The sequence below is a fragment of the Myotis yumanensis genome, unplaced genomic scaffold, assembly GCF_028538775.1.
Source record: "Myotis yumanensis isolate MYYU_CA2020_CCGP unplaced genomic scaffold, mMyoYum1.0.hap1 SCAF_2, whole genome shotgun sequence".
Taxonomy (NCBI): Eukaryota; Metazoa; Chordata; class Mammalia; order Chiroptera; family Vespertilionidae; genus Myotis; species Myotis yumanensis.
In genome coordinates, this window is record NW_027223753.1 from 186,397,123 (window position 1) to 186,414,406 (window position 17,284).

The window sequence follows — 17,284 nt, forward strand, 5'->3', positions numbered from 1 at the left end:
TACTCCCTAGGGGAAAAAACCTGACCTACAAGGGGATTAGTTCAGAGTTCCACTCTACTCTATTCTTCCTCTATTTAGGTAGGATGGGATGGAGGAAACCACTACGTAAAGGATGGTTCATAAGGATACCAATACATGACCTGCAACACAGTTCTCAAGTACTTTGAAAGGGTTAATGAGCAATCTGTCCTCTGGCCATGGACCCCTCATAGGCCTACTCTTTCCCTGCTACAACTACTTCCTTCCAAAGAAAATAGCTTAAGGAATGGGTTACTCACTTACAGGTTCTGGGTCAAATGCTTCTTTGGTCTTGAAGAGCTTAAGAACAACAAACATTTTTCCCCCAATATCAAGTAACTGCTGGCCCTCAGCTGAACCCCTGCTTCCATCTGCAAATCCTCAGCCCCTGAACATTGTTGGATGTGTTATTTGTCCTTGATGCTATCTTATGGTTTTTCTTTAACCAAATAAGACGCCCTACAAGCACAAATAGCTCCCAGGAAAATGGCTCATAGCGAGTATTTGTGGGGAATGCTGACAGCCTCCAAAGGAAAAGTTCTTTTCCATGTCCTCCACGTTTGAATCCATTTGCTGGAAACTAGTAGTACATTCCACTGTCACTGCAAACAGGCTGCTGGAGCATGAGCGTGGTAGAAAACGTTGTTAAAGTTGTAGTTTCATCTTGTTACCTTGGGAGTGAATTCTATAAAGGTGCCTAATTACCTCCTAGGCATCTGGCAGAATGGCCAAGGATGATATGGAGGGCAGCCTCATCCTACTGCCTCTCAAATATCAGTAAGGCACAGGGGGGTCAGCTTTTAGGGGCCCCACACACTGACTTGCAGGCCACTAATGACATTGCTTTTGACAACTAATTAAGCAGCAGCCCTCCAGCAACTGGGACATGAGCTGCTTCCCCACAAAGGTCTATAGAGGCACACACCCATCTGGATCTCCTGGCTGGGCAGCTATACCAGCTTTACTTTGGAAAACATTTTCTGCTGTGTCATCAAACTAAAAAGTCAATGCTATTTTTTATTTATGTAAAACAGTAAAGGAAAGTTAGGGTAAAGTATCAATGAAACCAGTAGCACACACATACACTTCACCCACCAGTTTTATTCACAGATGCTCACTCTTAGGTACCACACACATTTTCATGCATGGAAAGGTATTCTAATCATAAATACTGGCGGCCAGAGTAAAATGGAAAGCAGTTTTAGTGGTTACTTGAGTAGAGATACACCCATACACAATTTTACTTCATGGCTCCTTTGTATTTACCAATCAGGGATCATTTGCTTGCAAGGAGATAACCTCATTCAAACTAACTGAAATGAAAAGGAGACCTTATTTGTTAACCCCATTATCTTCTCCTTGATGAACTGTTTATTTCATCTACAACTTGTGAGGCCAGGGTCTGTTTGGTCTTGGCAGGTGGGCTGGCTTTTCTCCCTTTGCCTCCACTCCCCAGGTTCATTTTCTACTCATTATACTCTGTTCTGTGCTCCAGGAGACCCCTTGGCTATTTCCGGTTGGGTTCAGCCAATAAGAGATATTATCAGGAGATGGGAAGGTGAGAGGAGAGCAAGGCCAGAATATGTCCTCCTCACTCCCTCCCCAGCCTTAGCTCCTATAAGCTCTTCATTGAAATAATTTCATTTGAACCATCTCAGTTAAATTCTGTTTCCTGCCTAATGCAGTAGAACCTCCCAATGTCCTACCTTTGATCTCTCCAGTCTTTCTTCAACCATCATTTTTTTTTTCTAGTTATGCATAGGCAAATTCAGGCTAACAGACATTCTCTTTGCAAACTTATTCTCGCTCTTCCTAACTTGGTTATGTTAACTTTCTGGTATCTAATTATTATCAGCAATTGCCACCTATCCTTTCATTCACTTGGAAAATAGCATTTCTGTTTTTAAAAATAATATAGATATTTACTCATCTTATTCAGTGTTTACCTCAGTCAAGGCTGCATTTTTGGTTGTGTGGTGTCCTTAAGACTCCAAGCACCACAAGGTCACACTCAGAGCACTTTTTGCTCAGTACTGTCTCCACATCAAGCACAGTGCACGGCACATGGGAACAGCTAATAAATATGTGTTGAGAACAAGGAGAAGAATGAAGAGGAGGGCAAGGAATTTGTGTGTGCCCCTAGGTTTCATCTGTCCTAGAAAAATTTACAAGTTATAAAAATACTACTGGTAAGTGATAATATTTATTGAGCAACTACTGTATTCTAGGGCTGCAATTTATTATATTACCTCATTCAATCCTTGTAACAACCCTATGAGCTAAGTACTATCACTCTCTCCATTTAAGGGATAAAGAAACTGGGCTCCAAGAGGTTAGGAACTTGTTCTAGGTCACCAACCCAGTATGTGGCAAAACCAGGTTTGACAGTCTACAAAGTCTGGACTCGTCACTAAAGCTGATTCCACCCACGTGCATGGCCCTGGGATTCCCCCTGGAGCCTATAATATACCTCTTCTCCAAGTGCATGGTCCAAACTTTAGAATTGGAAAGTGTCCTCCCTGACTTCCACTGAGTCTTCTCTTCTTCATGTTAGACATCCCCAGACCCCCAAGTGTCCCTCACATGGTGTGGTTTACAGACTTCTCATCTTTTCCTAGGGTAGATTAGCCCCACAATTCTTGTTTAGGGCTCTCCCACACTCCTTTCCTCTGCAGTGAGCTCTTCTAGTATCCACGACCTTTCAATTATACTTAGAACTGATCACACTAAAGAGGCACAGAACTGTAGCCCTGGGACATCCTAAGTGGGACAGATGCACCTTCAGACTGACTGTCACATCAGGTCACTGTACGATTTACAAGAGGGGTGTGTGTGTGTGTGTGTGTGTGTGAGTGTGTGTGTGTGTGTGTGTGTGTGTGTGTGTACAGGTGCTAAAGGAAGAGTAAGCAGGACCTGTCTTCAGGAAGCTGTCTTAAAGCAAAGCTTTTCTTGATTGGGGCAGCTTAGCGAGCCTGCGATCCCAGCATGTGTTCATCCTTAACAAACAGAAGCGTTTTCTAGATAAGTGAAAACAAGCACGTTTCCAAGCCCGTGACCCTCCATGTACATCTGTTTTCTCTCCTTGTGTGAAGGCTAAAGACACTTCCCATGCCCTGAAATGAAGTACTTTGCTGGAGTGAAATTAGAAGTTATCTTCTCGCCCAGAGAGTAGCTCTCTGGCTACAGAGCTGCTTGTTTGAGAAATTCTTTCTACTTGAGTTATTGGAATAGACCAGGAATTCCTAGATTTGGGGGAGGGGAGGGGGGATGGATTCCTTGGCTGTCTGGTGAAGCCTGTAAAGTTCACCTGAGAACTGTGTTTATAAATGAATAACCTAATTACATAAGAAATCAGAAAGAATCAATTATATTGAAATGCAGTTATAAAAATATTTTTAAATTGTGATAGAATAACTATGTGTTTTTAGTACATTAAATATTAAAACATATATCTATCATAATTTGAAAGTAGCAATGAGCACAACTGATATTCTAAGATCTCTATAATGACCCTAATATGATAGAAAAATGATTGCTATCAGTGACAAAGTTATCACCTACATTTCTGAACAAACAGAAATGTTTGTTGAGCATTTCGTGAAAGAAATGCTTGCATTCCATCAGAGGTTAGTGAAAATAACGATGTCATACTTTCTCAACAAATTCACAGACTGCCTGATTGCACAAACCCCAGGATAATCACAGTTAGGGAACTGAAACATTGGAATCCTAATGAGAGAGACTGTGGAAGAGACCAACTCATTTTGCAGATGAGCAATGGTGGCTTTTGAAGGGTTGAGATCTTCAATATTGAGATGGATCTTGCGAGTTCTAGAATTTAGTTTTTTGTGTTGTTGTTTTTTTTTTACTTATTGAGAAGTCAGTGGAAAAGGTAAGAGTGAAAATTTAGGGACAGGTGTCTGCTTGGCCTGTGTTTTATTTTTTTTTTTTAATATATTTTATTGATTTTTTACAGAGAGGAAGGGAGAGGGTTAGAGAGTTAGAAACATCGATGAGAGAGAAACATCGATCAGCTGCCTCCTGCACACTCCCTACTGGGTATATGCCTGCAACCAAGGTACATGCCCTTGACCGGAATCGAACCTGAGACCCTTGAGTCCGCAGACCGATGCTCTATTCATTGAGCCAAACCAGTTAGGGCTTGGCCTGTGTTTTAAAAATTCATCATTTATAAACTGAATGAGCAGAAAAGAAAAAGAAGGTCAAGTCTGCAAAGACCCTCAATCCTGGATCCCCTGTCTAGAGCTTAAATGCTGCCAAGTCTCCTCAACCCATACACAAGTCCAGAAAAATTTCTCTCACCTTCCCCTAAAGGGACATCCCCAAGCATTCAAAAAGGCACATGTTTTTTGCTTTCAGCTGATAATGAGGGTGCTAAGATAGGTGCATTTATACTTCAGTAGATTATCCTATATAATAAAGAGTGATATGCAAATTGACCCTCACTCAGTCATGCCATCACAAGATGGCTGCACCCACAGTGGAGGCTGGAGGTGGAGTTCCCGTAACGAGCGATCAGCAGGGACCTGAGGCTGCACAGCGCCGGGCCAGGGCAGGGACCTGAGGCCACAACCCCTGACAGGTGGGGCTTGACAGGGGACCTCAAAGCAACTCCCCCAACCCAGCCCAGGCCGGGGGACCTCAGGCGGCAACCCCCGCCCCAGTGCCAGGCCAGGGAACCTGAGGCCATGCCCCCCACCCAGTGGGGCTTGACAGGGGACCTCAGGCTGTGCCCCTGCCCTGGTGCTTGGCCAGGGGACCTGAGCACATGCCCAGCAGGACTTGACAGGGTTGGGGTTGGCCAGGTCTGGATCTCGCCCAATGGGGGTGGGGCCAGCTGGGTCTGGGTCTTGTGCAATTTCAAGGTGCATATGGGTGGGCGGGGACTTGACTCTGGGTCCCATGGCATGCCCCAGACTCTGACAGGAGGAAGATTTTCATATACATTTTACTAATTTTCTTTCATCTCTGACATTTCTATTATAGAGAAAGGGCAAATAACAACATTAAAATATTTCCTCTAATTAATTCCCTTTTAATGTGCACAAATTTTGTGCACCAGGCCACTAGTTTTAAATAAAGTAGCACACTCCTCAAGGGAAAATTTTCTACAGACCCCTTGACTTATCAAGTCCCAACCATCCCTGGAGTCACACATGCTCTTGACAGACAGACATCCAGTAGATGTCACTGGATACCACCTTCCCAGCTTTATACAGCCAACTACCTCAGACCTTCTCCTGCCCTGTAGCCCTATTAGGTCACTGAAGCCCCCCAAAAAGCAGAAAAATCAAACTGTCTCTACCTGTCTTCTCAGGGAAGACAACAGAATATCTGAAGATCTGAAAGTCTTTTACATCACTTCAGATCTAGAAGTTACCATAGAGATGATCTATCAGAAGCACTAATGGTGATTTGGGCAGGACAATTCCTTGTGCAGATACCTGAGCCCATTACACTAAATGCCAGAAGTGCCCATGTCTCTGTGACAGTCACAAGTAGCTTCCCAAATTTACAAATGCCTCCTAGGGGTAGTCATACAGCCCTGTTAGTGGTTGAGAAACCCTAAATAAAAGCACAGAGAGATTAATGAGTTCTCCTAAGACATGGGGATAGCCAATTTAGTGATTTTTCTTATTGCCCCACTTAATTCCAAAAATGATTTGAATGTGTTGAATTACTTGTTTTTATTTGGGCATAATTCTTATTTCCATTTTACATGTGAGGGAATGGACCAGTGTCACACAGCTAGAAAGTTGAGGAGATCAGAACTTAGCACAAGTCCCACCATGTTACCCTCTCTGCCACTCAGTAATGTCTTCTGGGCATTGGGCAATTGTGGGTGCCACATGTAAGGCCCTGGTACTGCTCTTGTACTGACAGATGTCATCATCCCTATAGGTACTGCAAGGAGCAGCCACATGTTTCTATGCTTTCATTGGTTTTGACATCATCGCCACCACTGGAGAGGAAGCCAAAAATCCCAACACGTCCATCCCTTATGCTATCACCGCCTCCCTGGTCATCTGTCTGACAGCATATGTATCTGTAAGTACCAAGACTTATCGGACCCTCCTCATGGCCTTTTCATATTTGACCCTAAAATGTGGCTCTGGGGCTGGATCCCCTTCTGTCAGGAAGTGATCCTTTCCGTGTGCCCTTGGTGTTTGTACACGCATCCATGCTCCCTATATCTTCACCCACCGATGACAAGATGAAAATCAGGACTCCAAACTGGAGATGGGAGAAGCCCAGGCCCTCCTTTATGTCACTGCCTCTGAGTCTCCATCCCCAACTGCCCTACACACAGGCTCCTGGTGTCCACTGCTGCCCGGGGATGGTGTGCCGGGAGTGGGCTGCCGTCCAAGGATCTCAGATCATAGGCTGGCAGTAACGGGTGGGTGTGCAAGCAGAGACTTTGTGGGCCTCTGTGCACCCTCCTCAATGCTCTTCTGTCTTCTGGGAGCTTCCCGGCAGTGAAGAGGCGAGGCGAGGCGAGGCAAGGCTCCCCCAGAGTCAAGAGAGAGAGTACAATGTCCTCTGAAGATGCTCTTCCCTTAAATGCCGGGGATGGGGCGGGGGAGGGGAGGCGGGGCGTGCAATTTCTTTCTGCTGTTGTTTTAGAGGAGCTTAAGCTTGCCTCTTAGGGTTTCCCTGTCAAGGGTTGTCCTCATAATAAAGCTTTCAGACTTGTGTCCTCAGGATGCTCCTCACACTTGATGTGTCATCTCCCAGCTCCCACCCTAGAATTTCTGTCACAGAGATAGTTCAGCCACATCCAAGATCCCCCTCACCCCCTGGCAATGGAAAGAACCAGCTGACCAGCCAACAGGTGTGTGTTTACACAAATACTCCAGGCCCTGAGGGCCCCACTCCAGTCAGCAGCTGGGGTGCACACTATACATCCTGTGGCTCCTGCTTCCCCCAGAAAAAAATATTTTTTAAAAATATGTTTTTATTGATCTTTTAGAGTGAGAGGAAGGGAGAGAAAGAGAAACATCAATGAAAGAGAAACACTGATAGACTGCCTCCTAGTCCCAGTGTGCCTGCAACCCGGGCACACAGGGATTCAAACCGGTGAACTCTTGGTGCATGAGACAACTCTCAATCCACTGAACCACACTGGCCAGGCACAAAATAAAACCATCTTTAGCAACCACCTAAACAAGCCAACCAATGGATCATTAAGGCAAGCTGCAAAACGGGATTGTCCTGGAAACCAAAGGAAAGCACAAGAGCAGCTTTGGATGTGGTTTGTAGAAATTCAGTTGCCCAGCCAAACATTTATGGGTAGGTCATTTATCACCTCCCACCATGCACACATATTACAAGTGGTTTCCTCTTATCTATATCCTGATTATCCCTGCAGACAGAGTGTTCAGGGAGGTGTGGTGTGGGGGGAGCAGCAGAGACACTCTGCTATGCATTTCCTCTCCTATTTTTCCCTCATACCTCCACCTCCTCCAGGGGTCGACCCTTGCAGCACACGCACAATAAGGTTCATAACTGCTCCTTCCTTAGAGTGGCACTTCATAGACTACAGAGCACTTTCAGGCATCTACCAACTCTTTGCCTAGTCTGCTCTAATGAGGCTAGGAGACACAACAGGAATTGCTGTAAGATCAATCCCATTCTGCTCCAGCCCACCCCACCCCACCCCGAAAAGGGACATTGCAAGTGGTGAGTGGCTGCTGGGAAATATTTGTTCAGAATGCATGGGCCTTAGCCATGCCTCAGGAGTTGTTTATTCCTGTGCTGGTCAGCAGTCTGCCATTCCACCACCAGAAGAGCTGAATTGCTGGGCTGTGGTAACCCATCCTACTGTCCACTCTCAGCCCATGGCTTCACTGGAGGTTCTCGGCTCCTGAGGAATAGGCAAAGAAGTGATCTAGAAATGCATCACTCTCTCCCTTTCAGGCTCTGAACTCCTTTCCTGATGCCACCAGCATTGGCCTTTGTAGGCCAAAGGGGAGCCGGGCCAAATGACTGGTGGCTCCATTGCCTGAGGCCAATTCTGAAGGGAAGGATATTATGGCAGATCTATAATCCTATCTAATAATAGAGAAACATGGTAATTAGCCATACCTTTGCTACCCTTCCCATTGGCTAATCAGGGCGATATGCAAATTAACTGCCAACCAAGATGGTGGCTGGCAGCCAGGCAGCTTGAAGCGAACAGGAGGCTTGCTTGCTTCAGTGACGGAGGAAGCCAACGTTCCCCGCCTGCTTTGCCGGCCTCTGAGCTTGCAGTTTAAGAAACATTGTTACAAATATAGAAGCTAAACAAAACCCCAGAAACCTGCTTTCAGCCAGCCGGGCTTCAGCCAGCAGGTCCGCAACATTGTTTCAATTATAGAACAAACACAGATCCCTGCTTTCAGCCAGCTGGGATCTTAGAGCTGGAGTGAGCAGGACCGCAACAGTGTTACAATTATAGAACCCAAACAAACCAGATACCTGCTTTCAGCAGCCGAGGCCTCAGAGCTGGAGCCAAGCCTCAGAGCTAAAGATGGCCCAGAATTTTAAAAAAAGAAAAAAAGGACAGGTTGGGAGCTTCAGTCACCCGCCAGCCTGAAAACGGCCCTCAGCCCCTCACCCAGACTGGCCAGGCACCTCAGTGGGGACCCCCACCCTGAAGGGCGTGTGACCAGCTGCAAACAGCCATCATCCTCTCATCCAAACTGGCCAGGCACCCCAGTGGGGACCCCCAACCTGATCCAGGACACCCTTCAGGGCAAACCAGCCAGTCCCTACCCATGCACCAGGCCTCTATCCTATATAGTAAAAGGGTAATATGCCTCCCAGCACCGGAATCAGTGGAGCCGTGAGGCCTCCCAGCACTGGGATCAGAGTGACAGGGGGCAGCGACCAAACCCCCTGATCACCCTGCGGCTCTGTGTGTGACAGGGGGCAGGGCCACAACCTCCCTATCCGTCCTGCTCTGTTCATGACAGGGGAAGGTGCCCCAACCCCCTGATCAGCCCTGCTCTGTGCCTGATAGGGGGGAGCTCCCCAACCCCCTAATCGCCCTGCAGCTCTGTGTGTGACAGGGTGCGGTGCCCCAACCCACCCCCCACAGGCCCTGCTCTGTGTATGATGGGGTAGAGCCATAACCTCCCCATTGGCCCTGCCCTGAGTGTGACAGTGGCGGTGTCCCAACCCCCTGATCGGCCCTGCTCTGTGGGTGATAGAGGGCGGCGCACCAACCCCCTGATCCGCCCTGCTCTGTGTGTGACAAGGGGCTGTGCCCCAACTCCCCTATCGGCCCTACTCTGTGAGTGACAGTGGGGAGCTCCTCAACCCCCTGATCAGCCCTGCTCTGTGCGTGACAGGGGGGAGCTCCTCAACCCCCTGATCAGCCCTGCTCTGTGAGTGACAGGGTACAGAGCCCCAACCCCCCTGATGGGCCCTGCTCTGTGAATGACAGGGGGTGGCGCCGCAACCTCCCTATCGACCCTGCCTTGAGTGTGACAGGGGGCGGTGCCCCAACCCCCCAATCGGCCCTACCCTGAGCGTGACTAGGGGTGGCATCGAAACCTCCCAATCCGCCCTGCTCTGTGCATGACAGGGGGCAGCGCCCCAACTCCCCAATCGGCCCTGCTCTGAGCCCGACCAGGGGCTGCACCTAAGGATTGGGTGTGCCCTCTGCCACCCGGGAGCAGGCCTAAGCTAGCAGGTCATTATCTCCCGAGGGGTCCCAGACTGCGAGAGGGCACAGGCCGGGCTGGGGGACCCTCCTTCCCCCCCCCCCCCCCCCCCCCCGTGCACAAATTTTGTGCACCGGGCCTCTAGTGTATATAATAAAAGGCTAATATACAAATTGTCCCCTCAACTGGGAGTTCAATCAGGAGTTCGACCAGGGTGGGGCCAGCAGGACAACTACCTGCAATCCCTCCCCCCGGCCAGCAACACCCCTGATCGCCCCCCTCCCCATCAGGGGCAGGGCTGGCCCACCAACAGCCTGCTGCCCCTCCCCCCAGCCACCTGACCCAATTGGCTCAATCAGGGTGGGCTGGCCTGACCCCACCCGTGCACGAATTTGCGCACTGGGCCTCTAGTAATGTATGAAGGGAGATAGGTCCTAGTTTAGTGATTCCTGACTAAGCAAAGCCATGGTGGTCTTATGGCCCAGAGGAGGACTGGATTCCACCCTGAAGCTGTAATTTGTTTGTTGGCCTGCCTGGCTCCCAGGACTGAGCCACAGAGAAGAAATGGAAATATGAGTCCTCATCTGAGTCTCATCAGTTTATTGGCTATGGCTTCCTACAAAACTATCTTTGGAGTTCTGATCTCTGGTCTTTGGGGTGACAGGGAGTACTGTTAAGACCTTGTAGGACCCTGAAAGTTGAAAAGAAATGAGAGTCATGTCCATGTGGGCAGGGTTCTCCTGGTCACTGCCGGGCCCTGGCTCCAATGCCTGTGGCTGCAGCTCCTCCCACCTGGGAATTGCCCTTCATTGAACTGTCAGTACTTTCATGGGGCTGAAATACCTGCAGACTTATCCTTCAGATATGAAAGGCCCATTGAAAGATATTAGAGATTATCTGGTCTAGTCCACTAAGTCCATGTGTGGGGAGAAAATAGAGACTGAGAACTCCAGAGGCCAAATGCTTATAAGGGAAGTTACGTGCCAAGAAGTGGCAGGTCCAAACTGCTGTGCAGCCGTCTGACTCCGAGTCCTCTGACTTTCTCTCCTGTGGGTCATTCATCCATGCTGTCAGCCCCCTCTACCTCCAGCCATGTTTTCTCTTGTTTCCACAGGTGAGCATGATCTTAACTCTGATGGTGCCATATTATGCCATTGACACGGAATCCCCGCTCATGGAGATGTTTGTGGTTCATGGGTTCTATGCTGCAAAATTCATTGTGGCCATTGGGTCAGTTGCAGGACTGACGGTCAGCTTGCTGGGCTCCCTCTTCCCAATGCCGAGGGTCATTTATGCCATGGCTGGCGATGGGCTCCTTTTCAGGTAAGGTTTGTGCTCTGTGGAATTAATTCTGTTCTGTCATGCCTGTACGGGGAGAATGTCGCCCGCTGTCAGCCTGCCTGCAACTTTGATCTGAGTGCCTGTCACGTAGACTGTGGAACGTGTCACATCCTGGCAAAGAGTTTGAGTTGAAAGAGCTTATGCCCTGAAACAGCTCCTCTATTTGACTCTGGGTCCCTCAATCCAGCACAAACTGATCTGTTCCTCTGTCTGCCCCCTCTCCTGTTTGACATTGTATATTCCTTTGTAAAGACGATGAATGCCAAACTGTGACACTGGGTGGCCGCCAGAAGGGAGAACCCTTCCTGTTACATCTTAGGCCTGCCCTCATCTTGAGGCCTGGTACCTGGCCCTGTCTGCACAGCCCCTCTGAAGTTGAAAAAGTTTAAAGTTTTCATCAAAGAGAGAATAATACCCTATGCACTGAACCTAATAATAGTAATAACAATAGTTATCATTCATTGAATATTGGTGCATCCCAGGTGCTTTGTATGCAGTATGCCTTTAAGTCATCACAATAACTCTGTTTTGCAGATGAGTAAACTAGATAAGTATTCTCAGAGAGGCAAAAACCCTTGCCTCAAGTCTCCCAGCTTCTGAGTGGGGGGACAGGATTTGAACTCAAGATGGTCTAACTCCAAAGACCAGACTTTTAACCACACCAGTAGAGTGACATTTTCAGCTCCCTATCTTGAGCATGAAGTGGTCTATCTGCCCCCAGCACTGAGGGGATGTGGCCCCATCTCTTTGTTCCCAGTGTCCACATGAAAGGGGCTTGCAGGGAAAGCATTCTTCCAGTGCACAAAGCAAGGTGTAAACCCTGGAGACCAGAAGCCCTTGGGTGCAAAGGGAACCAGCTCAAGGACTTTATCTCTGCCATTGGCTGTCACCTTCTGCTCCAGTTCCTCAGCCTATCCCCTGAAGTCATCACCAGGTCTTAGCTGCTATATTAGGGAAGCTGGACAGATCAGGGAGAATCTGACCAAGGTGTGTGGGTGTGACAGCTACACACATCCACAAGGTTTTTCTTCTGTCAAAGAAAATTAAAAGGAAAGACACTGGGTTCCAAGAACAGTTTATTGTCTTGTGTGAATCCTGAAAATAAGGGAGGAGTAGAAGAGGCAGTAGGGGGGAGGATCATGAAGAGAGCAGGAACCTAATTAAGGTCCACAGGAACTGCTAAGGAAGCAGCAGCCATTCAATCACTCTTGTTGGCCTCCAGTTGGTAACTGGCTGAATTTATCCTGCACCAATGAGTACTGGCTCCTAATTATTGTGCTATTTTACTAGCTTACTTCTTGTACTTTTGTTGTAAAGCTGTGTGTCCCAAGGTTTGGCATAAGTCAGACTCCGGAGGTTTTTTTTAACGCATAGTTTGTTGAGCCCCACTCCCAGAGATTATGATGTGGTAGGTATAAGGTGAAACCTGAAAATATGTGTTTCTCACAAGCTCCAAGGCAATGCTGGTGCTACTGATACATGGACCATACTTTGGTTTACACAGGTCCAGAGGACCCCCAAACATTTATCTCATCTAGTAGGTGTGTGACTATCACTTCTTCCCAGCAAAGCCTGGATTTCAACTTAGGTTTCTGAAATACCTCCTAGATTCAAGATTCAATCAACCCTTCACATCACATAATAGACTAGGAACTTTAATAAAAAGTTTGTCTCAAAACTGAGGAATTAAAGTAAACTATTTTTAAATTATATTCCAGGAACAAAATCCTAGGGTCAGAAGCACAGCTGTATTTAAAACAGTGAATCCATAAGCCAATTGGAGGGGCCGGACCAGGAGGAATTAAGCCATGTTAGAATCAATCACCATCTGTAGCCATGTTAACCCTGCGCTTCATTAACCCTCCAGGTTTCTAGCTCATGTGAGCTCCTACACGGAGACGCCAGTGGTGGCCTGCATCGTGTCGGGGTTCCTGGCGGCTCTCCTCTCGCTACTAGTCAGCCTGAGAGATCTGATTGAGATGATGTCCATCGGCACACTCCTTGCCTACACCTTGGTCTCTGTCTGTGTCTTGCTCCTTCGATACCAACCAGAGAGTGACATTGATGGTTTTGTCAAGTTCTTGTCCGAGGAGCACACAAAGAAGAAGGAGGGCATTCTGGCTGACAGTGAGAAGGAAGTATGTTCTCCTGTGAGCGAAGGAGAAGAGTTTTCTGGCCCTGCCACCAACCCATGTGGGGCCAAGAACTTACCATCCTTGGGAGACAATGAGATGCTCATAGGGAAATCTGACAAGTCAACCTACAATGTCAACCACCCCAACTACGGCACCGTGGACATGACCACAGGCATAGAAGCCGACGAATCTGAAAACATTTATCTCATCAAGTTAAAAAAGCTGATTGGGCCCCGTTACTACACCATGAGGATCCGGTTGGGCCTTCCAGGCAAAATGGACCGGCCCACAGCAGCTACGGGGCACACGGTGACCATCTGCGTGCTCCTGCTCTTCATCCTCATGTTCATCTTCTGCTCCTTCATCATCTTTGGTTCTGACTACATCTCAGAGCAGAGCTGGTGGGCCATCCTTCTGGTTGTTCTGATGGTGCTGCTGATTAGTGCCCTGGTGTTTGTGATCCTGCAGCAGCCAGAGAACCCCAAGAAGCTGCCCTATATGGCCCCTTGCCTCCCCTTTGTGCCTGCTTTTGCCATGCTGGTGAACATCTATCTCATGCTAAAGCTCTCCACCATCACATGGATCCGGTTTGCCGTCTGGTGCTTTGTGGGTAAGCAACTTCCTTGGGAGCCTTGAGAGTTCCCTTTTAAGGCATTGAATAGCTTATCCCAAAATAACCTTCTTGCTGGGCTAGGTATTACCATTCCAAGAAAAATCTGGCTGGTTCTATGGACACTTGCTTTCTGCATTAGAGTCAAGAAAGTCAGTTATACCCTTTCTGCCTGCTGTGGTCTTGGTCATTGGTTCTGAAGAATGATGCTGTTCAATCCATCACTTCCATGAATACTATTACTGGACAGTCTTGTTATGGATAATTAATACCATAAAAAGTCCACTTTAAATGAATCCACATAAAAAAAGAGGGGAAAACAGCATTATAAACGTGAGGGTGGGAAAAGTTGATTGGCATTCTATCTTAGAAACTAAAAATTATGAAAAAAAAGTATTTGACAAAATTAAATTAAAATAGGAACCATGCCATGCTTTTTTAAATGAGCAAATTGTAAATTAAGTATGGATTTTTTTGGCATCATTTTCATCTGATAAAATTGCATTATGGCACCATTTAACATCCCTCAATTCATACTGACTTTCATAAACTATTCAAGATTTTTTCATTCCCCCCCACCCAACCCACCCACAAGGTCCTTTCTTATCCTTTGATATTCCAAGCATTCTCTTGGGAAGTACCCATCACGTCATCATCCTTCTTCTGTTGATAACTGAGATGGGTCTGTCAGGTACTTAATTGCTCACAGCTTTGGGTATGAATTAGAGTTGCTCTCTCTAAGCTCACTTTCATTGCCTTCAAGAAGTTCCGTACCTTCCCCAAGATTTCTAATTTTCCTTTGTGATCTACTTATATTATATTCACAATAGATGTTTATCATATCTAACAATCACTGATTTTATGAGATGGCTGGGGATTGGTGCTAATAGTAACCTGAGAGGGATATTTAAGTAAAGACTAATTTTAAAGTTCTTTAGTCACTATTTTTATGTTCCCTATACAACTTGGTAACCCTAGGATCTCTGTTAAAAAATACTTATTAAGGAGGATCCTTAGGTGCTTTGAGGAAAAGGAAAGCAATAGAATAAGTAACCCCTGCCTTAAGGAGAGGATAGAAAAATATGCATGAATCAACTAGCCTGGTCAAGACTCATGGATTAGTAAATAATTCACTCCTTGAGGCCAGGGATATAGGTGTTCAACATTTTGGCCTCTGTGCCTGGAACAGAGTAGGTGCTTAATAAATACTTCTCTATGATTATAAAGCATTCATTAGATGATAAACAAAGAAACTTTCTATCACAATAGCTGGGAAGTACTTTGAGGAGGTAGAATTGGAACTGAGCCTATAAGGTAAGGTTTAGATAGAGGGAAGTGGTGGGGGGGAGCATGGTACTCAAAGGAAAAAAGCATATGTCTTCCAGCAGATTCCTCTCCTCTGAAGGACATTCTGTACCTTTCTATAAGCATTTCATTTCAATTTTCCAGTCTTCTAAGTCTCATTCCTTGTTAGACATTAGGGGTATTTCTCTAGGGGACAACATCACTAACTTGTCAAAGTTTTAACCATTTAAATGATTCATTCACAATCTCTCTTCTCTGTTTAAACATTTTTCCACTGGAACATGTAACTAAGCAATGGAAAGATCCTACGATGGGTAGAGTGACTGAAGTGGGTAGAAATATTTTAGTTATATATTTGTGAAATGAATGAAGGTATAGACACAAAGATACATGGACTTACTGAATCATCACTAGACTATTAAAGCTGGAAGGGGCCTTCACTTTCTAGGTCAGTGTTACCCACAGTGGGGTGACTATTCCATTGGTAATAGTTGGGCTGATTTTAGAGGGTATATGAATAAACTTTTTATAATTACTATACATCTTCACATTACTAGAAAAAAAATAGACATACTCGTATAAATCTGGTGATTATTTTTTAATTTAAAAAGGGAGTCAAATTAAGAAAACCATTAGTACTGAACAGTACCAGTGCTATATGATTCATAGTAATAATTAACATATATAACACTTATCACATAGTCATTATTCTGAGGGCTTTCTTTATATTAATTTATTTAATCCTCACAGCAATCTCCATTTTACAGATGAAGAAACTGAGGTATCTGACTGAGGTCACATCACTAGAATATAGCAGAGCCAAAATTAGAACTCAGGTAGTGTGGGTCCAGAGTCCATGGTCATAGCCACTACACGAAAAATGTGATATATAAATAACTCAAGTTTGGAAAACACTAATATAGTCCATGGCATTCCCACTTGTCCCTCTCTCAATTTCACAGTTGAGCAAACTGAACCTCCAAGAGGTTAAATTACATGATCAAGGTCAACAGGAAGTTACTCGTGGAGCTATTACTACAATCCAACATCTCCGTGCTCAGATCTGGGGCTCCTACCTCCCTACCACGTTCCTCTGAGTAAACCTTTTTATTGGATCAGAAAGTTTGATATGTAGTTTGTGTGGATCAACACATAACATCAGGCAGGGCTGGCTTCCTGGGCATATGAACTGTGCAGTCACACAGGACCCCACACTTGGCTGAATGCTCTGTTGCTGCCTTCTTGAATTCTTAACAATTTTTTAACAAGGGGCGCCATGGTTTCATTTTGCACTGGGGCCCACAAACTAAGTAGCTGGTTCTACATGATATCTATGGTCTCTGGAACCCCAAAGGCATTTTGCAAAGGTGGTGAGGTGGCAGGGACCCTTGCCTTTAGAGTCAAACATCGCTTGGTTCAAATCACAACTCTTCCACCTTTGTCTTGTGACCTTGGGAAGTTTACTTAACTCCTTTGGGCCTCAGTTTATAGGTTACTCCCCTGCAAAAATGCAGATTATTTACTAGCTTTGATGTGGTGGCTGTTTGGGGCTTAAATAAGAAAATATTGGGGAAAGCAACAAGAACTATTTCTTTCCTGCCTTTCTTTTCAAAACCTGAAGTGATTCATTGTCCCCCAGACTAGCTATCACATGCCAAAGTACAGCGTGAACCTGTTCTGACTCAGGCTGCCCTCCCAGTTACCAGAGAAAACTCCCAGAGAGCCTTTTGTAATAAAGTTTTGCTGATAGCACAAACTTCAAGCTCGCTCCAGAAACCGATACTCGCTGACAGGGGAGGATGCCACCCTACAGCCTGGGGCCGGCCAGACGGGCACAGGAGCCCACAGGTCAGCAAGCACCCAGCTGTGAGCTACTAACTGCTTTGGCATGGTGATCTTTGAAGGCTGGTGTACTAGTCAGCTCCGCCTAGAACAAAGATGCACACATCAGAATCACCTGAGTTGTTTCTAAAACATTCTACGCCCAGGGTGTCCGCCACAGAGATTTTCTGATTCAGTTGGTCTGATATGGCCAATACTGGGGGTATTTTTTGTGTGCAGGTCATTTTAACGTGCAGCCATGTTTAAAATGATCTACAACAGTAGTTCTTAAAGTGTGCCCGCCCCCCCAACCAGCAGTGTCAGCATCACCTGGGAACTAGTTAGGAATGCAGTTTGGACCCTATCACCACCAAAACAGAATCTCC

General features: G+C 46.3%; 1 protein-coding gene across 2 annotated transcripts in view; it reads left to right on the top strand.

The window, feature by feature from the left end:
• Positions 1-17,284, top strand: part of SLC7A14 (solute carrier family 7 member 14) — a 107,655-nt gene that overhangs the window by 75,542 nt on the left and 14,829 nt on the right. For both annotated transcript variants that reach the window (XM_070406810.1, XM_070406811.1), the window contains exons 5-7: positions 5,941-6,087; positions 10,801-11,009; positions 12,895-13,772. In XM_070406810.1, coding sequence (XP_070262911.1) covers positions 5,941-6,087; positions 10,801-11,009; positions 12,895-13,772 — 1,234 coding nt within the window. The remainder of the gene's footprint in view (positions 1-5,940; positions 6,088-10,800; positions 11,010-12,894; positions 13,773-17,284) is intronic.